The 25228-nt window shown below is 43.0% G+C and overlaps 1 protein-coding gene across 2 annotated transcripts in view; it reads right to left on the bottom strand.

Moving 5' to 3' along the window:
- The window catches only part of SLC22A23 (solute carrier family 22 member 23), a 116421-nt gene that overhangs the window by 18974 nt on the left and 72219 nt on the right, over positions 1 to 25228 (bottom strand). The window contains exons 4-6 of one of the 2 annotated variants that reach the window (XM_074899614.1): positions 16022 to 16190; positions 10802 to 10929; positions 4269 to 4358 (exon numbers count right to left, since the gene is read on the bottom strand). In XM_074899614.1, coding sequence (XP_074755715.1) covers positions 4269 to 4358; positions 10802 to 10929; positions 16022 to 16190 — 387 coding nt within the window. The remainder of the gene's footprint in view (positions 1 to 4268; positions 4359 to 10801; positions 10930 to 16021; positions 16191 to 25228) is intronic. The other variant, XM_074899615.1, reaches the window with a different exon arrangement.

A 25228-nucleotide genomic window follows, 5' to 3' on the forward strand; every position in this document is an offset into this window, starting at 1 on the left:
AGTCGAGCTATTCACTACTCACAGGTCACTCCTGATCTTCTATTTAGAGTAACTACAGGGAACACTTCTGAGAAAAGCGGCAAAGGGTATTTTACATTAATGATTGTACTTAAGCAGAATATTGCCATACTCTTTTCCTTACTACCTGATAATAGCCATTTCTCCCCAGAATCTACACAGCATGAAGCTCAGAAAAGCATAAACACAGAGGTGGAGCAGAAGAGGAAATTGGTCAAATTAATATCTGTACTACAGGAGCACTTCACGGGCTCAGCAATGGATGAGGGCTATATTTTTAAAAAAGCACAATAAAAAAAGATGGTACCTAATCTTAAAGAGCAAGGTCAAAATGATTTTGTAGCAAGATTCTAGAAAGGAGTGAGAACAAAATAATTCAGAACAACTGAAGCAGTTAGATAAAACACAGTTATAAAGCCTATAACTGAGCCCAAGCCAAACCTTCTACAATGAAAAACTCAAAGCAAATACTAGAAGCAGCACAAGGTTTTGAAAAGCTGTTGATGAGTGTTTACTATTTCAGCTGAAGGGCAACAATGAAAATCACCACCCAAACAACACACATTGCACAGACTTCATGCGGACTTAAGGGTTCACTTGCAAACTAAGAATGACCAGATCTGGCATGTACAAGTACAATATCTCCGTCAGCACAAGACAGTCCCTGATACCATATTCTCTGGATTTTCTTAATTTGGGTTTTCATGTTTCACAGTCATTTTTACTTTTTACTTTGGGAAGAGCAAGCTGATTTTGTTGTCAATAAGTGCTTTATTGAGTCACAACTTAATAAAATTAAGAGAAGCAACGCTTAACTTGGTTACACTTCCCTGCAGAGCCAAACATTATTTTGACCTCCACTCCTGCTTTGTTCATACATTAGGGGTTGCTACAATCCGTATGTTCTTTTTTTATTGTTATGCACCCTTCGCTTGTTCACTCAGGCTCCTTTTTAACTTTTCTTATAAGTTAGTCCTTCCAATCTAATTTTCATTACTGTTTTTCACTCGACTGCTGTTCTACCCTCCAGTAACGGATAGCCTGTGGGTTATGAGAACTGGCAAACACTACCTCTGCTTCAGCTGCAGCAAGGATTCTGCACGAAGGGGATTTCAGCCCTTCTCTACCCTGCCTCATGCAGCAGTCTCCCTTCAGTAGATCCTTGCTTCTGCTCTGATGGAGGTTATACTCCATGGATACATAGCATCATTATATGAAAAAGTCCCAAAAGAGATTCCAGCTGTATTTCCTTACCAAGGATTAAAGAAAAAAAACCCACAAAAACCCAAACCATAAAAAAAAAAAAAAAAGAAAAAACCCTGGCCTCACACCTGACAAAGAACACCAATAGCACCTGACTTTTTGCTGAAAGCCTTCTGACTCTACCAGATATTTAGTCTTCCATCCTTCTATGTGTTAAAACAGTGAAGTCACTTGCTTCAGACTGACTCTCCCCAAGTCTCCAACACCATCTATCTTCCTGATTACTTTCTCCATCCTTTATTTCTATATATACACCAGCCCAATATTCTCAAAAAAAAACCCAAACCAAAAAACACCACCCCAAAATCAATAATTTACAATAATCAAAATATCATTCAGATAGCAACAAGAGTCAAAAGAGTCATCATCTACAGAACTGGCTGTCATTTAAGTGGCCTGCTGTTTCTGGAGGTAGCCCGCTTTGCACAAAGGGACCTGCTCTGACTGACTGTGATGGGCATCAGGAGAGCAGCAGCTCTTAGGCTGTCTGGACTTCATAGGTCGATGTGAAGATCTTAAGAGAAGTCAAACCAATACCTATTAAAACCCCATGCAAGCAAACTACTGCTTTCTCAGTTTCTGCAATAACACCAGGAAAACTCCTCCTACCCTCAACTTATTATTTGATTTTGCACTGAAGTCACCAGTTCAGAAGGAATTTGCATTCTGACTGATTTACCAGAAGGGCGAGCGTAGAAAATAAAAAATATTTTTATCCATTTACTCAGAGACCCATTATGAGTTTTCCCATACTCTGGAGCCCACACACACTCTAGGCTTCCTATTCAGGGACTCGGTAGGAAAACTGTCAACAAGCTAACTCTTTATATCTCAGTGGAAATTAAAACTATTCATTGGGAGACTGTAAAAGTCTCATGGGGAGGGGAACCCTACCAGCTTCCAGCTCCCAACGCTGCTGAATTCTCATAGGACCCTCTGCGTTTCAGGAGCACGGCTTTCAAAAATCAGAAAGTATCTTTAAAGCCTTCAGATGAAGCCACCCATCTCTGCATCACTTGGCAAAGACAAAATAGACAAAGCTCAAATCAAGCTGCTGAAAAAGGATGTCCAAAATGACAAGTGTCCTGTGGTGATGGACTTCTGCTGGATTTTTCTGGCTGCTAAATGATACTGTCAGTAGCTCTTTGAACGTGAAAAGAGCTATGGAAGCCCAGCACAGAGGCTCAATCAATCCTCAGAGCACAACAGCTCTGCAGCAGGAGGTAGATCAGTCCGAAATGCAGAGCTGAAGCAACCTACTCACAGCCATACTGCGTTACTGGTAGACAGGGTTATTTATACCTTCCAGAATTTCTGTCTCCATGAACTCTCTTTGTGCCTATTTATTTTTATCATGGAGGACTAGCAGCCTGATACAGTGTATTTTTGAAAAGTTTAATAGTAAAGGAATACTGAAGGCTATCAAGTCACATACAGCAATGATGAGGTGGATAAGGAGCTGACTGATGGGCAGACAGCAATAAGGGATAGAAAAATGAAAATCATAAGCGGGCAGCAGGAGGTTAGTGGCAGGGTGACTTGTCTTATTCTCAAAAAAAAAAATATCTTGTTTAATAACCTCACTAGGGAGCTTGGCACAAACCTTAGGAATGTGCCAACAAAGTCTGCTGGTAACAAAGTGAGGCACTGCCAGCAGTACAGCACAGCACAGCAATGGGACACTGGAGAGAAATTGGTGAGCTTGAGACCCTGTGTGGCAAAAGACAGTAAAAATGCAAAATACAAGGTAAGATACTCTGAGACTAATGGGAAATACTTCTGCTGGAGGATAAGCTTTTAGCAAATCCTGCATTGGACTTGGTTATACACTACTTGAACACAACTGACTAAAAGGTACCAGTTTATTGTGTCCACGACATATCTGCAATTCAGACAATGAAATACTGGTGCTCTTTCACAATTCTGGTCATCAATATTTGAGAAACTAAAGCTTTGGCAAGCCTGTTTATAAAAAGAGGAGATAGAGGAGAACTTCAGCTCAAAGGAACAGGGTTGCTGTCTGCTCACATAGCATGAGAAAAGAGAAAAAGAGATTTAAGTTAAAGATAGTCACAGACATGAGCAAATGGGAAGGGAAAAAAGACAAACAAACTGGACAGCTATAGTGTATTTGAATTGAATGCTAAAATTTATCTCAGTAAAAGAGCAATCTGTAGTCTGGAATGGCCTTCCAACAGAAGCACGGGACATAAATACTAACAGCATTTAAAATGAAGCTCATTTCATGAGAGCAACTGTATAACTCAATGACCATAATAGCAGAAGACTGATCGCAATAATTTGTTTCAATCCCATACTGAAATCAATCAAAAAAAGATATGATAAGTCAGACATAAGGTTGTCATTTCAATCTTCGGTTGCTCATATGCATTATGATACAGCACTTAGATGATCACACTTTAGTTTTTCTCTGAGAATGCCTGCTGCAGTCAGTAAATGGGCAGCTATTAATGATATCTCTACCTTTCCCTTTCAACATGTGCCTCTCAGCCTTATTGTCCAAACCTCCCGGTGAGTAAAAAATCATAGGTTGCCTCAGAGACATTCCTACAGTGCTGTCAGAACATTCATGTACTTCATAAAAAACAGTGAAATCATCTTCACCACCTTCTTGGAAGAGTAAGGACAAAGATTATTCCTGTTTTGCAGATAGGGAGATAAAATACAGAGGAATTGTGTCCAGAATGAAAAAAATAATGCAAAAATACCCCTTGTAGGTGCTGATATAAATGCCCCCAGTTTTCTGCAAATCAAGCCTCAGAATTACATGCTAGAGACAGACACTGAAAAAACTGTGATTAGTAACATCGCTGAAAGAGCCTGACTCCAGGGAAATTTCCATCATTGCACAAGAACATCCCTGGCAGACACAGGGAATGCGCATAGCTCTTCAGGAGACATTCAGCTTCATTTCCCCAAGACTGTCCTCTTTCCTTCTGCAACCCTCTGCCTCATTCACTACACACCTTCCAAATTCTGCAACAAATGAGGAACAGACAACAGCTTCATTCCCACAGCATCGTCCATCCTATGAACTGATTCGTCCATCCTATGCCCTGTGGAAAAAATAGGTTGTAATCATGTTATTAAAGGCTGTACCACCGTGCCTTCATGCCAGGAGGCCAAGCAAGGGTTGCCCAGGCAACCTGACTTCTTGCATTTCCCAGAGCGTGACTTGTCAAGGTTTACATTCCTCTAACATTACCAACATTAAAAAAGCACACAACACAAAGAACACCTCAAATGTCATTGTCCGGAGACATATCTGGGCCATCAGGAGGTTTCAAGATACCTATGCATGCATTGCTGCTGTCTACTGCCGGAGCTGTGGAGGAAACCTCAGCAGGCAAAGCAGGTGAGTTGGGTGGTAGGGTGGGGTGAAGCACACATTTTAGGAGCGGATTTCACAAGAGAAGAGTGCCGAGACTGAATCCTTGGGCTCGACAGCTTGTTCTGGAGGGCAGGGGAAGCAAATGATTGCAGTGTCTTTGGGGTCTCCATGCTCTAGCTCTCCTCTCCTCTTTCTCTACAGCAGTTAATTCCCCCCAGTTCCCTGTTGCCTTTGCCCCTCTAAGTCCCCTCCAACTATCTTCATTCTTTGCTCCCACAACTCTTTTCACTCTCTTATTTCCTCTCTTTGCTGTCCACTCATCCCCTCTTACTGCTCTTTGCCTCCGCTTGCTTCCCGAGGTCTCCTCTCCTACCGCTCACATCCACATCGAAACTCACTTACCCTCTCCCCTCTCGGTGCACATGGGCTGGGGGAGCACTGGCAGCACCAGGGCTTGCTGTCACCCCTCCGCACACAGTTCCTGCCCTGCAAAACTGGCTCCTCCAGGAGGAGAGGCAGCGCTGCGGACACAGAGCCAGTGTGCCAGTCAAGCACAAAGCACCTGTGACAGGCTGGAATGAAACCAGCAAGAGCCTAGGGAGGACTCAACTGGTGTCATTCATTAAATAGAGGCTGACACCCCCTCTCCTTTTTTTTCTTTTTTTTAAATTTTATTTTTTTTCTTGCATATTTGGCTTTTCTCAGTGGCATCAAAAGGCATGTCCTCAGTAAAGCACTCCCTTTTACCCCTGTCCCCTCCAAACCCAGCTCCTCTCAGAAGTCACTACTGCCCTCGCCCGGGATACTGTCAGGGCATGCATGGGCTCTCCTCTTCCATTCCTGTAGACCTAGCCAGCAGAAGACGACTTACACTGACCAGTTTTATTCTTCTTATTTGTTATTTATCATGTACTCCATGTCCTGAAAGAGTTGCAGAAACTCCATCAGTTTCTTCTCCTGGACAACAGGGAACCACCAGGAGAAACTCAGCCCCTCCTGAAAACTGATTTAACATACAAGAGAACAACAGAAATCACTGGCTGGTTTTGTTTGAGATAGAAATCTCTGTGGCTTACACAGAGTCCTTTATAAGACCTAAAGTTTGCCTTCAAGTAGCCTCCTTGCACTGTTTTAACTAAATTTCCCAAATTTACCTGACTACCCCCTGGGACTTGCATGGAATATTTAAGTTTGGCACCATTTAAACCACCAGGAAACAGAATCTGGTAAAGGAACGTATCCGATGGATTTGTACATAGCAGCATCACATGGAGTTACGTGTATTACGGGTCCAGGGAACTTGCTTGCTGTCTCTAGCTAATAGACCTGGCTCTTCATCTGCCACAAGCTTTAAAACTGTAGTGTAGTTGTAGGTGTGATGGTCTAAGAATATGAGTAAAGCTTTGTAGGGAGAGTTAAGCTCTTCTATTAGAGAAAGAGACTGACTGTCAAACATAAGGCTTTTTCACCCTTCTCTCTGCTATTTACCAAAAGAAAAACAAAACAAAAAAAAAGCATCTAAGTACACAGATCCAAGCCTCAGGCTTAGGCAAAACAAAATAGGAAACTAGATTATTCATAAAAGAAAAGTCATGGCAGTGTGTTGCTCAGTAGCAAGAAAGGTGCATGATTTTTTTTTTCGTTAAAAGGAAAGCCCCTGAAAACCACAGCTTTCCTAACTTCAATCCACACACATATGCACACACAGTACTTGTCACCACTGTACTCCTTCTTCCTTTCCCTGTTATGCCCTGCATGCTGAAATACTGGCATCTATTTGGATGCTTGATCTTTGCTGGCCACTTCTGTAATTACATCAATATTATTTCTCTAGGCTTGGAAAGAAACCTCGGAAAGGAACTGCTATAAACCTGTCTGTCCACAGGAGCACTCCAATTTTCCTCTAGAGATGAGCAAAAGGAGGGTTTTGTTATTCAGCCTGGTCAAGCAGTTATTTTTCTGTTAAGGAATATCTGAAACGTTTCCCACCACAGGGGAAGAGAAGAACTGCACAAGGGTGGGTTTCCACGGAAGCATCAAGCTGAGAGTCAGGTAACTACTGATAGGCTTCTCAAGCGGTGTATTTCCCAGCACACCCAAACACGGGGCAGGGCTCGATGCTGGTGCAGCAGAGATCAGCCTGCAGCAGTCGATCTGTTTCAGCCAACAAACAGACCCTTTGCCCCACATGAAGGAAAAACATGCATCTTACCAAAATAATGCAAGCCATCTAACATACAACGCACCTTTAAAAGGTATAAAGACAGGTGGCACTTCGAGATTCCCCCAAATTCTTAGATTTAGATACAATTCCCCTAACCACTCTTCTCTCCTGTTCTGCCAACAGATCTCCATGCTTCCTTAACATTTATTTCACTCAGGTCAAAATGACTGTCCTGCAGTTGCAAAGAAACGTATGTTTCTTGTTCTACAGATGAACAGGGTAGAGATGAAGTTTTTGGAGAAACTGGTAGTGGAAAAACCTGTACTGAATTAATATTATCAAAATATTTCATTTGCTCATGATTGAAGCTGACTTTTTTGGATAATGTTTTGAAATATTTGTCAACAAAACTCACCAAGCCTATTTTACAAATGACATTTCAATATGCAGTTGGAAAACAATCATTCCCTGGATGCAAAAATGAATTTAAACTTTTATTTCTAAAAAATGGTGAAGTGTTGAGCTAACTGGTGAAATTCTGAGACTCAGAATACTAGGGAAGATTTAACCAGGTCTAAATAACACATCTAGATTTCATCAGCATTAAAGAAGAACATACGACCACATAAAACCAAAAATCTCTATATGAAGGCTAATTATTTGTGCAGAAAGTCACAAGGTGCACGAATCACTCAAAAATAAAGCCACTTAAAGCTGTCAGGGAGAGGGAGAGGCAGCTCTCCTTTGGTTTTGCAACCAAGAACAGACACTACATTACACCCCTGGGTCAGGTTACGGAGCAGATGAGAGCAATGTTAATTTACAACACTCTGGACTCCTACCAACATCCCTTGTTTCACTTTGCTTGCTATGCAAACTCTCTTGCTGGCTGATCATTGTCCATCAGATGCCCATGCCGATTTCCTCCAAACACGGGTTTTTACCACAGCTGCCAGATCTTTCAACTGCAGCTGGACCACTGTCCGGACATTTAGTTGTTCTCTTTAGAGACATCTCCCAGAAGAGCACTAGCAAACAACTCCCACCCTATGGATTGATTCAAAACCAGGAGATAAATTTTGCTCTTTTTTTTTTCCACCCAACACAGGGGCCACCTCCCTGTGGAGCAAACGGGCAAACAGAAGGTCAGTGGCACTTTCCACTATGGGCAGTGTAGCCAAATGGACCAGTAAAAGCTTTCAGCAGGCAATGGGAAGAGTGTGATTGTTCAGAAAGGAAAATAAGCCTGTTCATTGCTTGGACAGTGATTCAAAGTTACATTTTTTTTTCCATCCCAGAAATATTTCACCCACTTGAACACTACTGCTTTTTATTATGGAACTTGTATCAGCTGCCAAAATGTGTACATATGAAACTAGTGTAATTCCTGTAATGATCCGTTATATACGATACACTAATTTGACTGGTACATACGAGTAAAATGACACTGGGGTTTCCAGCTGTAAGGGACTGCAAGTGAGCAGTTTATCATTGAAATGTATGGGGAGTAATTCAATCACAGGAGGCTGTTATGACAATGCAGTGAGGAATAATAAACAGCCACACAATGGCCCCTAAGGAGAGCAAAACAGTTTCCAGCCCTTTCAGATGGAAAACAAAGAATAAAACAAATCACAAACAAAAACCCCTCCACACAGATAGGAAAGCTCAACAATGGACTCAAGGGGAAATAGGGGATATCTGCATCAGGCTCAATGGCATCCTTTCTCCCAGACAAGTACCAGCTTCTTACCCATTCCCTGCTACAGCAACTATGGGTATGTGATAACACACAAAAGCAGAGAAATGCTTTCTTCTGTTTACTGACCTACTGAGAGACACATGGCCCACAGTTTGATCACATTCTTAATTCTGGATTTCTACTTTTCTCCTGTCCTCACTCAGTCCGTCAACACTCCCATGCACCCAGAATGAGAGAGAAGGTCCTTCCTTCCAAAATTTTTAGTTAAGCTTGTTTTATTTTTTTAATACTACACCTCTCTTGCTCTCCCTACAGAATTGCAGCATCCCTCCAGAGCTGAGTCAGAAAAGTCTTAGTGCGTGGGGCTGCAGAGAGAGTTTAAAGAAAAAAAGCAAAGGAAGGCATAATAAAAAGCACCAACAATATCCCCAGCAGATCCAGCATCAACAAAGAGGCAGATATGACCATATTCTCTCAAACTTAAAGTTTGCAAAGGCTAATGTACTGACAAATGCTATATCTAAATGTATTTGCAGGCAGAGAATCCATAGCATCAAGATGTGTAATAGTGCTCTGTTTTTCACACGAAAGGGAGTCTCTCCTTAAACAGGAGTGTACCCCTACCACGAAGCTGGTAGAAAAAGTAATCAGTCATGAATAATAATCATAAAACCATTTTGATACTTAGCATTCCTCCAAGGACAATATCATTACATATGGCTTAAATCCCTCTAGCATACAGTTGCATCTTTATAATTTTTCTTTAAAAACCTCAGGTAATTTATTTTTTCTTTCCCCTAGAATGTATTTTCTTTCATCTGCAAATTCAAGAAGCTGACTAGCTGAGAAAAGCCAAATTTAGAGTTGGTTGAGAAATTCCAAGACCAATTGTGAGACATTTCATTGCATCAGAAATAGATTTTCTCCATATCTGTCATTTACTCTGCAGAAGATATGCAAAAAGGAGGTGGGGGTGATGGACATCACTGGGTTAACGGCTCCTCACAGACCCCTATGCTTTTCAGAACTCTACCAGAAAAATGTCACTTACATTGCAAAGCCATGTTGTGTGCAATGCAGATCCAGGAACTGTAATCCCAGACACACAGTTAGGTGCAAACAAGCTAATTAACACCAGTCTGCCAGCTGCAGCAGAAATCACAGCAGTGACCTGGGTATGAATACCACAGGCCCAAACTGGACTTTTTTTACCCCTCACTGATGAAGACTCCTTAATATGTTAGGCACTGATGTTAACGGTGACATTTTTCTATTCTGGATTAAGTCTGTTCCAGTGCTGACTGATGCCTTTAGCTCTGACTGAAGATACAGTTACCCCAGAGACTTTTGGCAGAGACTATTGGCCAAGCGCAGGGAGCATCACCCCTACCAATGGGCAGAGCTACTGGGTGAAGTCTCCCTGCAGCCCCAGGGGTCAGAGAAGGTAGCATCTGAAAAAGTAGGGAAAAAAAAGAAAAGAAATCCAAAACATTTCCAATGTTTTCTGACTAGTGGGTAGTCTGATACAGATTGCAAGTGGCAGTGTAAAATGGGTGTTTATGGGCACTGTCAGGCCTGTGAGAGGGAAGAGGGGAGCCTGAACCAAATCTGACAGGTGCACCGGTGAGTTGAAGATCCAGAAACTCTTTACCTTTGTTTTAATTACAGCTACACACAGAGTCTCCTGCAAAGCACCCTGCAAGACAGGAGCATGGCTGTTTTGGTGGCAAGAGGAGTCAACTCTTTCAGTAAACCATGGAATTGATAATTTAGACTCTCAACCAAAAACTGCACCCTACTGCTGCCACTTGCAGGCTACCCCCATCCCCAGAGCAGCATCACTCAGATGATGCAGGAGATGAAAGCAAACCAGCAATGCTTTAAAGAGAAACTGTAATGTGGTTTAGGTCTGCCATGGGTCTGGCACTTCAGATCTGGGGGTGCCACTTCTCCAACCAACAAAATAAGTGTTGCACAATGGGCAGGAACCCAGAGAGCAGCTTCCTTAAAACAGAGTCTCCAGAAGCACACAGGGCTGAAGGTGCACTCTGTAGCCATGGCAAAATTTTTCAAGAGATGTCTCTAAAGACATATGGCACTGCAAGATGAGACTATAATTACTAGGACTGTTCAACAGGCCAAGTAATTTTAAACACAGTGCTGGAGTTTAGAATGGGTTTTCAAGAAAAGCAAAATGAATGAATGAATTGGATGATTTTACAGGCAGCAAATAGATTATTTAATTCTGAGCAGCAATGCCACATGCAGCCTTTAGAGAAGGCTGTCTGCCTGTCCTACTCACCAGGTACCACTCCTTTGATGTCGCTTTCCGTGTTCATCCTGTTCTTGTGCGTGAACTGAAGGATCAGTTCCTTGGATGCCTCAAACTGTTGTGTAGCCATCAGCCACCGAAGGGACTCTGGAAAAATGCTTTAAAGATGGAAACCAGGTTAGGGTCACTTCCAAGTTTCTGTCAGAGGAAGAACCAATAGTGTTTAGCTGCTCATTTAACTGTTCATGAGCTATGTAATTATTTTCAAAAAGCAGAAGGATCACTTGTGAAACAAATGAGAGGGAAAACAGATTCAGAATGTGCAAATTAATGACATTTTCTTTTATACTGATTCACAAATGATACAGGAACTATCTTATCACATAGAAATAGGACATTTTAGAATTTTATAATGTATTAGAGGTGGTTCTGCCTGTTAATACAACTTTGAAAGAACAGGGAGGAGGCAGCAGCTCTGTCTGCAATAGACTTCCGCTGTCAAGAAGGGAATGAATGAGATGTGCAGTTAACATGTGGTAATTCAGACCAAAGAAGGAAAATAACTGACAGAAGTGATCTGAATTCTCTTGTAAAGACAAAGAAAGGATAAAAAAGAACTACTTTTTAGGATTATAATGGAATGGATTTTTAATTTTTTAAACATGTCAAAAATCTTCTCCCACATACATAGATTTTAAGCCATACTTTTACAAAGGCCAGTATTGTGTATATGCTCCAGACAAAATTCAGGTGTTTCTCTAAAAGTTTCCCCTAGTAAAGACAATATTATATTAGCTGAGTTGCCTTAAAAATATACACATGCACATAGTTGCAAAAAAAAAAAAGTTTTTTTCTATCTGATTGTTTCCTTCAAGTGCTGATATTCACTTGATTCATTAGCCTAACTGATCATTCTTCCTTTTTTTCCAGATGAATTTATATTCATACAAATCCGAAAGAAATATGTAGATCTTAAAACAAAATCTCCCATACTTCTATAGATACAAAACCTTTCAGATCTGACTCGAAGCATATTTTTCTTTCTTGTTTAGGCCTCACTTCCACTAATCTTCCAAAAGATCTTTCTATGAACAAATTTAACAATTACTTTTAACTTCAAATATATAATAAACCTCAAGTTTCCTTCACAAAGCACTGATCTTTGCTGTGGATGCTGCTTCAGTTCTTATACTTCTAAGCAGTGGACAAGGCAATCGCACCAATCTTTAAAGGCTGATGCCATTTGGAAGACAGCTTAGCGAAACCTCCATCCCAGATAGAGAAAGTATTATTTTTTTGAAGAAAAAGAAAAAAAGGAGAGAAGTCAGGCAGATTGCAATACAAATTATATCAGGAAATAAAAATATACAACAGCCATGATGACAGCCATTCAGCTTGACAGCTTATTTACTACCACTGGTGCTGCATGGATGCTTTGGCATATCCTCCTGCAGAAAGTCCTGTACTGCAAAAGCATTTTTTAAAATATTAAGAATTCTTTGAATGCAGTATCTCCCATGCTTGCCTCCAGAGACGAGACAGCCTCAATCACTAGCCTAAAAAGCTGCACTTTTTGAATGGTCTGCTTACGGGTCCCAAATGACAGGGAGCACCCACTCCTAGAAGGAAAAGAGCCACAGGGATGGGCATTGCAGGGACAAATTCTGTCTCTACCTTCTAGCTCCTGCAGGTTTCTCAAACTGGAAGTGCTGAAGCCTCATGTGTCTTAGCTGCCCCATTACTCAGTGTGAGCAGTGGGAGGTTCATTTAAGGATCTTTAAAAACTCCTGGGCTGCTCTGAGCCCAGGTCATCAGGCACAGCAAGGCGAAGTGCTGGCCAGCCTGTCTCTGTGTGAGACAGTCTGAGCTCACTCATGGAGCATGGACTCCTCTGTCAAGGGTTATTTGTAACTTACCTACTGTTGCAAAACCAAGCACCATCACAACTCAAAAGAAAAAAAAAAAAAAAAAAAAAAAAAATTCCAACCCCCTGGCCCCTGTGGACCTCTGCACAGAAATATGGTCACAACCACACACTTCATCACCTGACTTTAAATACCAGTTGAACGAGGCCAAGGCATCCTTCAGCTGAGAATGGACAGTTGTCCAGATCACCAGACTGAGCTGACTGCAGACACCTGGTTGACAGTCATCTTACCACCTCCATCAGGGAGGGAAGGACCAGCCTTCTGTAGTTGAAGAAAAGACTGGGGAGTGGGTGAGTAGGGGTATATGTTCATCTTCTGTTACACAGCTGCTGCTTGGGAGGGGAGAGGGGGAAGGACACTGGAAAAAAGATCTGAAGCCTGAGAAATCCTAAGAGCAGAGAAGAAACCTTGACAGACAGAAAAAGGTCAGGCAGGAGCCACACCTAGCTGGAAGGAGAACTGAGATCCTGTCCAGATGCAGAGCAAACCCTTGTCCATGGGAAGGGTGTAGTGTGTCAATTAGGGGCCTGCCCCAGGGCAACAAGCTCAGTTGTTACAACTTTGTGTCTTGGTGAGGGTAAATCCTATCAGTGCCAGAAAAGAACTGGTCACCCCTTCTCAGTTCTTCAGTTTTGGTTAGAGTGAAGCAGGAGTTTATTTCAGATTACTGATACCTTTGCTGACCTTCATGGCATGATTCTGTCAGGAGCTTCCTGCGTCCAAGGGAGAGAAAACAGAGCCTCTGTATAACTGGAGCTCCCCTTCCCTCATGGCTCTAACACACACACTTTGAAAGGAGCCTAAGTTCTATTAACTTATCTTTATACATCCGTCACCAACCCCTGTGCTCGCATCTGGCTTACGTGGGTGCCTCTCTGCCCTTCCAGAATGATTTCAGAGCTCAGCAAAGGCATCTTGCTCAATTTGCAGGTGCCCCAGCCCACCAGTCCATCCCTCCTAGATAAATCTGCTGCTTCCCACTTTCTCCCCATCCACGCCCAGCTTTCTGATCTTCTCAGCCATCCACCTCCTGGGGACAGTATAGCCAGCCATGCATACGTGGCTGGATGCAGAGCAAACCCACAGGTGGGAGAGGGCTAAACCCCAGCCCAGGAGGGCAAACATCTCTCTCACAGCAGGAGATGGAAGTAAAGAGAGTAAGAGGAAGGAGGAAGCAGCACAGGGGCTATTGCAGCATCTATTATTGAAATCACTGCTTTGTGTACATGATGGGGAATTAACAAACAGTGCAATCTTCCAGTTCTTTTATTACAAATCAGTTAAAGTTTCTTCCTTCACCTGCAACATATGCTGAGGGTCCACACTCTGTTCCCCAACACAATGCTGGGGGAAGAGGGGAGGAAGGAAAGAGTTAATAAAATGGTAGCACTTTCCCGAGAATATGCAACAGATGGAAGAGAAAAGCTTAAGAGAAAAGTGCATACTGTACCGACAGTATAATTAAACAGGCATCCTCACCAGAGTCCATTTCTGCAACTGCAAAAACCCCGGGCAGCTCAAATCCTGTTACTCTGGCTGTTACCCCTATTTATCAAGCTGTCATATCACACATATAAGGGGTAATCTATTTGCATGGTCTGTCTGTCCCATCCAGCCACAAAGCTGTTGCAGAATAGGAAATAAATGTTAGCATTTCCTATTGCTTCTAGTGTCACTCGGGGATGACCTCTCAGCAGGAATGTACGAGACCCTGACTCAGCCACCTGGGAAATGTGCTACCTCCAGAAGACTGATGAGGGGTTACTGCTGTTCATGTCATGTCTACCGCGTTCACTACGTGTCTTCATACTATTTTACTGTCCTTTTGGACACAAATAACTGTAACCATTATGTTCGATATTGGGTTCCATCCAATGGTGGATATAAGGCATTTCAGCTGTTGGACATTCCAACAGGACGTTCTGGAGTAGACCTTAGACCTAAGTACACATCTTAGCATGTGTATAACATGGTAGGTTTGGGAAAACAGTATCACACATTAACAAGAACACACTTGGTATTTATCAAGATTAACACTGACAAGATGACACTATTTAGACGTTTTATGCTGGAAAACAGGAAAACAGCAAAAAAGTGCCATTATCTTGCAAATGACTTGTAACTTTCTCCTGTGCTGCCTTTTGCCCTCAGCCCAAGCTGTGGCATGTCTACCTCAGGGGTAAGAGAAGAAATCCCCACTGAAGGTTACTGCTGTGAACACAGGAGAATTCACGCATTAATAGAAAAATATATAACTGTTAAAAATTCTTACATACTGTAACAAGTTTTTACATGTTTTAACTTGTCAGGCATTACAACTAGCAGCTTAGCCCCCCACAGCACATAAATAACTTGGTCCTGCAGTGTGGTGGCCTTTTTTCCTCTCATTTTTCTCATTGTACAGAAACAAAATGTTTTAGTCTTGTTAGTGTTATCTTTAAAACAAACTATCTAGCATGTTCTTACTGTTATGGTTTTGTTACAACATTGCTCTGATAAGTCTCTGTTGTGTTATGCCGCCACTGAGTGTCACTATTAAGACAGAACAACAAAGAAAGACTTTTTAGGAGGTTTATGAAGTGGTGGGGATGGACCTGGCACCATCCCCGAGGTTAGAGGCACTGTACTTCTCTCAGGATAGCCGTACCAATACTGCAGTGCTGCTGGTGCAGCGAGCAGAGAGGAATGGGAGCAGCCAGGAGGGGAGGATTCCTTGTGGGAATGGTCACAAACCACTGCCCAGCACAGACTGGTCACCCAGACTTTGGCACAGCATGTGCTAATTTGGGCAAAATCTAGCAGGCAATCTAGTTCAGGGCTCTCTGCCTCATGCACACAAGACGTCCAAGTGGACTTGTTCAAGAGATGACATGTTATTTTTAACCTAGCTTGGCCATCCCAGGCCAAAGAAACTAACAGTGACAGCCCAGGACCACAATATAGGTTTTAAGGGAAAATTTAGCTGTGCAGCCACTATTTGACAACAGCTAGGCTGAGATGCAACCTCTCAAGAATTGTTTTCACCTTTAAAAGGGTCACAGCCAAAATATTAGCAAAGCACAACTTGATGATCAATGAACAAAGATCATCTCCCGAGTTCCCACCATGTCACAGCACGTAACCTATGTGTGTGCTACAGCAAATTAGAAAGTTATTATTTCTTATTTCAAAGTAAAATCTTTGCAAAAGGTGAATGGAAGTACAAAGGGAAAGGGTCCTGTGTATTGTGAAGCACACACATTTCCTGACAGTGAAGCACTTCCCAAGTCCAACATTAGCAACTCATGTTGTCTTTGACCTGAGAGGAGGAAGAAATACTTACACCCAGTAAAGCAGCATCAGCAGGAAAGGACAGATGATGACTGCCTGGAGGACCTGCCAGTCCCTGCAGAGGGCAGCCAGCCCTGGCATGAGGAACTGCCCTGCCATTTCGATGAAGCTTGCCACCATGGTGATCATGAACCGGTGCCCAGGAGGACAGAGCTCTATCCCTGAAACACAGAGCACACACAAACACACACATTAGTTCTCCACCAGCAAAGGCGCCCAGAGAGTATCTCTTTATGAAACTTTCAGGGAGTTAAAATCTTTCAAGACCTTTGGCCAAAGTTATGTGCAACCACAGAAACCTTGTTTCCTCCTGGTTTTAGGCTTCAAACACCCTAGCAGCTACAGAAAAGCCCACTAACAGCTGGCCGTGGCACAAACATTGCTACTTCCATACTACCTATTGCATCTCCTGCAGACCTGCTGTGTCCTCATTGTCAGCCTTTTTTTGGTCTCTGCCTAAAGAAGTATCTTACAGTTTGGCAAAATTCTTGGTTTTTAAAGGGAATGTAGGATAAAACACAATCCAAAGATTTTGGGTTAAGCCTTTTCACATTTCTCAGAGACGTCACATGCCCTTCCAATCAGTTTGCTGGGAGGCAGAAGAGCACAGCTCTCAGTAGGATACGGGCTCCCAGCTCATACAGGATGCCACTTGCCCACAGTTTAATATGCTACAACTCAGCCAGTTTCAAGCTGGATTTTGCTGAGTGGGTTGTTTCTGGGTTTGCAATAGTTAATATTGATCAACTTTCAAACAAGCCCATCTTCCATCTGTCTTATCCTGTCCTCCATCCTGCCTTTTGCTGTGGGGCAATTTACTGCCATCACTGGCATCATTGCTTGTCTCAGCTGCCTCGTGACAAGCGAGTTCAGTAAATAAAGAGTTTCCTTAAACCCTGAATTCTGGCTACCTTTATTCAGTCTTCAGAAATGAAGACAAATTTATCAAAATCACCGCTTTAAAAAACCAAAACAAAACCAACAACAACAAAAAAAACAACCATAAAAAAATCACAGAATAAATAGCAGAAAAATTGGACTGCCTTGTGGAAATATATTGGAACAATTTTTTCACCAGTAAAATTGCAATAGATGTTCTTATTTCCTATTTCCCATTAGCCCACATTCACTTCTACAGATTAATAATTAAGCACAATAAACCTGCCACAAATGTTGTGTAGTACTTATCGGCATGCTGATAAAGAAACATGGGCTCGTAGACATTTATGATATGTTACTGTCAGCATTGTTGCTTTTCCTTGGGATGTTTCCTATGGTTGTTTTAAATTAGAATTTAACGGCTGTTAAAATTTTAATTGAAAAGCTGTAAGATAATAGGCAGAAATGACAGCTGCTCCTTCATTCACTCTCTCATCTGTCGCTTGTTCAGCATTTATCACTGTAACACAGATTTAAACTAGCTGACCAGGAACTAGCTTGTAGATCAAAAGTAAGATTAAACACCAGACTTTTTTTTTTTTTTTTTCCCCTTTCTTTTCAACCAATGACAAAAACTACTGATGGATTTTTGCCAATAAAGAATGAAAATGTATCTGTTGCAAGGCAGCCCAAATTTTCATTAGCTTAACCATAAACACAGCAGCTTTGGAAAAGAAAGGAGAAAAATAAACCTCAAACACTTTCACTTGCTATAAAAGGCTTTCACATTTTAATTAGGAAAACAAGATTAAAACACAGAGCTCTTTATGATATTAACATGGTTTCATTCTTACTAATGAAGTATCCCAAGCTTAGGCGATTTTTTTAATCTGGTGCAAAGAGGTCACTTCCATTTTATTTCTCTAATCTTCAAATATAAAGCAGTTCTGTTTGTTTTTCTAAACCTTAAAGTCCCAGTTACTCACACTCCAATATTCCTTCATTAAGTACAAGGACGAGTTTTGTTGCTATAGAAACAGGAAGTCTGCATTAGATAGGTAAGGCTTTGGCATTTCAATTGCACTGCTTAGGTTAGAATCAGATAAAGGAAAAATGAACCAAGAGAACAACTTTTATATGAAGTCAGAAAAAGGTGTCCAAATAATAAAATTTTATTTTATTAAGTCACTGGTGTGTAGTACATAACTTCATATGCAGCAGTTATTCATCGTATAGAAAGGAAATAACTTCAGAGAATATTTAGCATCTATTTTCCTCTCTGGATTATCACAGGCATGTAATCAATTTTTGCCCTTTCCTCTAAAAAAGCTGGAGAAGACAAAAAAAAAAAAAAAAAGAAAACCCTGCTGTAGCTGAGTGAGCATGACTTTTAAGTGACATCAGCAGGCGCTCCATGTATATGAATTATCACATCTCTGTTGAAGTGTTCAACATATTAGGACAGCCTACTGACTTTCCAACATCTCTGTCATCATATGATAAAAGATTCAGTACCACAGTTTTTAGCAAGCATTTAGCAGCCAACCTTTTCCCACCTCTGCCAGCAAAGCCACCAACTGCAGCACCTCTGCCCCAGCACGAGGAAAGGCACCCTGCTGATACTCACATTGGTGCCGTGATGCGCCCAGGCATCTATGCCTGCAATGATTTCCACCCAGTTTGCATGATAAATTACCAACTCACATGAAATCACTACAGGGAACAGCTTTATCCACCTGTGGCAAATCCAGTGAGAAAGCTTCAGCTTCCCCACTCAGTGTAAAGGTTTTCACCTCCAACTTCTTTATGGAGCATGGACAGTCAAGTAAGCTCTTATACACACAAATCATGGAAATTACCATCAGTACCAAGAACTCCCAGATACATCTGTTTCCTCTACTTGGAAAATTTCATGGGGGAAGGAGACAGGCATGGAAAGGATTTTCCTTCCTTGCCCAACATTTCTACTCTAGGCAGCACAGTCAGAGCAGCAGATCCAACTCAGATGCCAAATTTCCATTAAGTCCCAGGCAAACAATCACGTCGGCAAGTTGAAACCTGTACGCAAAGCGTCCTGCAGTACTCGGGCAGTGAAATCAGACATGCCCAGGACACATGGGACAGACTTCCTCACCATCAGTAGATGCCCAGTAACAGCAGACACCACAGGTGCAGAAGCAGGACCCAGCCAGCCCCCATGGCAGAACTCCACACATGCTGCAAGCATGACCCAGCCTGAAGGCAATGGCCTCACCACATGTGGGGTGCAGACCTGGTCCCTGTAGGCATCACTGACACAAGACACTGAAAACACGAGGCTCATTGCACAGCACACGCCTCTAGCTGAGAAATGCAGATATAAAGCGTATAAATCCTCCTTTTGGACCCTATCCTGTACATCCTTCCTCTACAGCCATGACCAAATCAACGTTCAAGCAGCCCACAAACCTGCCACAGGGAAAGCCGGTGCGAACTATGCCCCTTCTTACCAGGGATTCAAGCATTTTTGGGGCCTGCCTGATGCACTCAAAGTAATCCCACTACTAACACACAGGAGGTGCAGACATGTTCTGGCATGGAAGGAACAGCACTGAGGCCAGATATGTTACTCCAGGAGTCTGTATATAGCAATTTGTACCAGAAGTATTAAAACTGGTGATGAACACAGGCAGAGTAAAAGTCTGTGTGTGCGTACGAGTGTATGCACATGTGAGAGCAAGCAAGCAGGCTCCTGAAAGATAGGCAGAGCACATTAAAGGAATGACACATGCCCGTTGTGCCTGTTGCATCCTACTCATGATTTCATTCAAGTAACAAAAAGAGGAGGAACTACCTGACTACAGATAAGGTGTCAAAAGGATGAAGCACAGGATTGGAGTCATAAAATATCAAGACCGTGAAGAAAAAAAGAAGATAACAGAAATTCATTAAGTTTGCTGGACAATTATGAGGGATGAGAAAAAAAATTAAGCAAAAAATTGCAATCATCATCAACTCCTAAAGGGTATGAAAAGCAACCCAAATTGGTTGGTTGTTGCCTGCCAAGAACAACCTCAGGGATGTGATGAGGATGCAGCAGCCCCTGCCTCTTGTCTTCTGTATCACACAAGTGATCCTGACCAGACCACGTGGACAGATGCCTTGGTACTTGCGAGTGCAGAGGTTTGAGAATGAATGAAATCCACGAGAGAATGAATGTGGTTGTGCAAAATCTGCCTACTTAGAGGCTTTGGGGGGAAAAAAAACCAAAACAAAACAACTTTGTCCTTCTATATAGTCCCTCACTGAGTTATTTAGAAAGCCCATAGGAAATGTTTTCAAATATTGACCAAGGGAATAAGAACCACAACAGCTATATTGGCTGTTGCTAGTGACAGAGGCCAAGCACAAGAAAAGGACTTTCAAACCAACATTTCTGGTATACTAAAAGAACGGATTTCAGAGCAGCTCCCCCACCACTTCATACATTGTCCTTTTTGCTTACCCCTAGCATTGAAGCGACGGTCCTACTTGACCCCTAAGAGAGCCACATGCACCCCTAGGATCTATTAAACTTTCTAGATATGTGCTGAGGGAAAAGTCCCTGCTGCGGAGGGCTCCATCCCCAATGCTCCCCACACTTCCGTCTGGAAGCAGCCTTGGAGGTGTCCCGGGCTGACTTCCCTCACTGGTGCGCTCCCCCCGGAGCATGGGCAGCCCTTGGGTTTCAGAGGAGTTGAGTTTCATAACAGATGCTGGCCTGAGAAAAGCTACCTCAGATGCCAATGGACCTACAGGGCTTTGAACCTGGTCAGACTTTTTGACCATCTAGCTTTAACAAGCAGGTTGTTGGGGTACACTCTTGCACCTTGGGTGAATACAGAGTCCAACAGAGGTTTCAAACCCACTGCATTTTGCAAACATCTAAAAAGCACAATAAGTAGTTTTTAGGACCAGGAAAACTATGAGCTGAAGGCAACATCTTTACATGCATATCCTCATTTGATCCACATTGCATGCTATGTGAAAACAGCAGCAAGGTTAGAGTAGGATTTTCTTGACAGACCAAAACAAAGATACAACTGAAAATGAGACATTAATCGTTATTTCATAGAAGCCATTCCAGAGCATGCCACTGGAGTTGGATGGGGTAAGATCTCCCAAACAGGCTTTGGAATACTGAAATTACTTTTCTTTAAATGTGATTCATTTTCTGTCCCACAGTCTCCCCGTGTTCCCCTGTGTAGCCCTTTGGGACTCTCATTAGAAACAAGGGAAAGACTGAACAAGCCTGCACGGGGAAAAGCAGGTCCATTCCACAGAGCACATGAAGTGTTGGGAGGCCCTGCAGCAAGCGCATCGGTGTTTTTACCAAAAAGAAGCTGTGTATAAACATCAGTGAATTAATCCACTACAATTATACGTTACTTGAACTGGTGCATACCATTTATGTTGCCTCATCTGGAAACAGGTGTGCCTGGAAGAACCCAGGGAGCAGAGCAGAAAGGAAGATGTTTCTGGAATCAGGCCATGGGTGGATGAGGTATGGCACATCTTGGATGCACACATGTCTTAAGAGTGTCTGCATAGAGCCGTTAGTCCTAAAAGGTTTTACTTTTTTGTGGTTTTCACAAACCTAGAAACAGCTTGCAAAAGACGACAGTGCTCTAGATTACTCCACAACCAAAATGAGTTGTCTCTGACTGCTAACCAAAGTGGCTGAGATTTACAGAAAAGAACAGGACTCCATCACATATCTGTGCATGGCTGGCAAAATTTAGGAAGATCCCAACACTACTGGCAGCTCAGATGGGATGGTGGGGTAGTTAAAGTAGCTGCACTGAGCGGGACCAGGGCACTCTTCCCACCAGCGCACTGCATGAGCCGCATGGGACACAAGAACAGGCCAGGAGGGCTCACATTCATCCCTGCCTGCCACATGACTGCGAGCACTCGGGCTCATCGGGATGTGGGCGACGAGGACGCTAACAAAGGGCCTCTGCAATGCCACAGGGGCCCAGCGCCAACGTGTGCAGAGCTGCTCCCTTGTGCCGGAGGTGGCTGCCACCCCTGGGCATCAGCAGAGAAAGACATGATAAAACCACAGGTCAGACAAGAGGTTACCCACAGCAAAAATAACTGGCACCGGTGACAAACGGCACATCGATTTCAGATTGGAAAGGGCAAGTAGCCTTTGCTAACAGCTTCTCTTCTCCCTGGTGCTGGGATGGAAAAACCTCTGGGCCGATATCCTTGACAACAATTTTTCAGGCAACCTCTTCTGAAAAGATGATGAGAAACTGAGTTCAAATTATTCAAGTTTGCTGCAGCCTGACATCTGCAATGCTGTCCTCTCCCACCCTCCTCTCCTGCAGCTGTGGAAGGAGCAGTGCACCTGGAGGAGACACACACACAGACAGCTGGATCAGGAAGGACTAGAGTAACACCAGGTTAACATCAGCTTGAGTTGCCACAAAGCATGGCTTTGCATAGCCCACCTCCTCCAAACCCCACCGGGTGAACTGTCATCACCACGAGGGTACTAAGGGCCACATCCCATCCTTTCTCACTTAGTCTTGCGCACTGACAACAAATAATCAATTTCAGATTTCAGAAGCCCTCTCATTTGTCTCCAAAGGATGACATTTATTCTCATAGGATATTTGGACAAGGATGAATAGCAAATACTTTTGTTTAAAAAAAAGAAGACGTTGTAAGTCATTTGCAAATAATAAATCAAGAGGGGAAAAAAGGTTAAATCACACCGCCTGAACAGCTCTCCAGCATTCACTCACCCATCTCCAGTCCCAAAACACAAAGCAATTCTTGCATCGCAGCTCAAGCGGTAGCTCCTTCAGAAACCACAAGCTGACTGCTTTTTGTGCCTTTGCAGTTTTCTCTCCCCACCCATTTTCAGCCTATGAGATACCAAGACTGTAATTACATAGGAGTATCCCTTAGGGAAAATGGCCAGGATAAAGTACCTGAAGTCTGGGCAACAGCATTCTCCCTGAAAAAAATCCCTGAGGAGACACTCTGATTCTAGATTCACATATACAGTTTCACATCAGGAAAAAAAAAATATATATATTTTTGGGTTTCCCCCATATTACTATATACCAAACATGTTTAATTCCCACCCTCTAAGGACCCCTCAAGATGCTTCCCTATCCCAAAAGGGAGGAAAGCAATCAGACTCAGATGAACAAGACCCATACTATCAGTTGAGCAGAAGAAAGCTCAGGCAACACAGTTTTAGGTGTAAAATGCAAGACACCAGAAATTCCCAGTGGTGGTAGCATCCTAAAGCACCAGGGCTGTGCTTGCCTCTCAGCTCCAGCAGCTACTCAGCTCAGTCAAGAGTAATGTGCAGGCTGCAGACCTAAGATTGGATTCTGCATTTGGACTCTGTTTTTCAACAAGGCACAAAAGGAAAGAAAAACCATCTCAGATGGTTTTCCAAGCTGTTCAGCACTTCTAGCACATCCCACCACCCCGAGCTGACCCTTTTGGCACAACGAGCTCTGCCACCTCTGTCACAGTGATCTTGAAGACTGCTGGGAGGTGACCCCATCACTGCTGCTGCTGTATTTCCTAATTCCCACCAAGCTCTCTCAAACCTCAGGGACCTCTTCTTCCTCTAACGTTCTCTGTGGGATTTGCCCTCTGCTGTGAACAGATCATCTCGCTGGATATTCCTAGAATAACACAGCCCCCAAGCTTGCTTGTGGTTAGCCAACCAGATAAAATTGCAGCAAAAACTATGAATAACTCCCGGACAAGCCTTGAAGTTTGCAGCTGGCTGCTAGGGGAAGAATTAATTAAATAAAATCCAGCATATCTGCTTATATACCCAAATCTCCAGGAGGTTACTAGACAGAGACTTCTAAGAGCTGCAAGCCCTACTCATGAGCCACGCACACTCCTCATCCCAATTAGCACACTTGTGATCCAGGGCTGGCTGAAACAGCCCACGTTAAGCCCACACTCACTCCTGGCAGAGTTTAGACACAGAGCACATTTTCTTGATGGTCTTTGCTGTCACCAGAAGTAAAGGAGGAAGCACCATGTGTAAATACAGTTTATTAGAGAACAGCAAATGAAGCAGTGCATGGAAGGAAAGGTTATCATGCTCACTGCAGTGCACAGACAAACGCCAATTGTTGTAAGCACAGGACAGAGACAGAGTGGAAGGGAAGGAAAAATCTAATTTTCTCTCTGGAGAAATCCAATCCACTGCCAAGCAAAGAGAGCAGTAATAGACAAACTCCAATGGTCAAATAAGAAAAATAGGATTATTTTCCCCCAACAGCACAGCAGGACAAAAGTTACTCTACAATACATCTATGAAATGACATAGGTGCTCCTTCAAAGGTACTTTTCTACACATCTCCGGTTTGGTTAGAGGTTCTTTGAAACACACGCTAGCCCACCATTTATATCTAATTAACACTTTTAAGGTGTGTAGAATCAGTCTTCCATGCACTAACACAACTCGAGCTGATGGAGCCATCAGGCTGGCTCCAGGGCAGGCAGTCAGTATGACACCTCACCAGATGTGCACTGGCACTCTTCATTTCTGACCTGGGTAGGCATCTCATATCTACTGGATGGAGCTATCAGATAGGTAGATATCTAATCAGAATAGGTATTTTTCCTGCCAAAACTAGATCAGATGTTCATTTTGTATACAAGTAACGGGATAGTGCTGAAACTGATGCTAGGAAAAATACCCTTTAGATACACTGCTTAGCCTCTGCTGAATGCTACAACATGCATAGAGGGGCATAGCATGAAAAAAGTAAACACAGCTACACCTCTCCTCCAAAACCCAGCCAAAACACAAGGTGCAATCTCCACTTTCATTACTTTCCACACGCCTGACTCTGTAAGGCACAAATGACTAACACGCCAACCCAATTTTAGGCCTGGTATTGCTCAACTGTGTCAAGATATTTCAGGAGGACCTCTCCTCCCAGCTGCAGTCAGTCAGTAGCTACTCACTGGTGAAGGGTTTGGACCACAGAGCCAGCTTAGGTTTGATGCAGGACATTGACTTACCCCCCATGAACGCGGATGCAGGAGCTGAGCACTGCCTGGGCACAATGTAGGTGCAGCCGATCCCCTTCTTGGGGCCAGGTTTGCTCACAGCAGGGAGCGGGGCAGGGCAAGGACAAGCTTGGATCCTCTGGAGACCCTGAGCAGAGGCTGCCTGCATGGTATGCAGCGATGCTTGCAATCACGCTCTGGATCCAAGCTGGCTCTCAGAGAGCATCAGCAGCAGAGAAGGGAGCATGCATCATTCCTCTGTTTATCCTATACTATCTGTATTTGCTGAGTT

Source organism: Athene noctua, chromosome 2 (genome assembly GCF_965140245.1).
Source record: "Athene noctua chromosome 2, bAthNoc1.hap1.1, whole genome shotgun sequence".
Taxonomy (NCBI): Eukaryota; Metazoa; Chordata; class Aves; order Strigiformes; family Strigidae; genus Athene; species Athene noctua.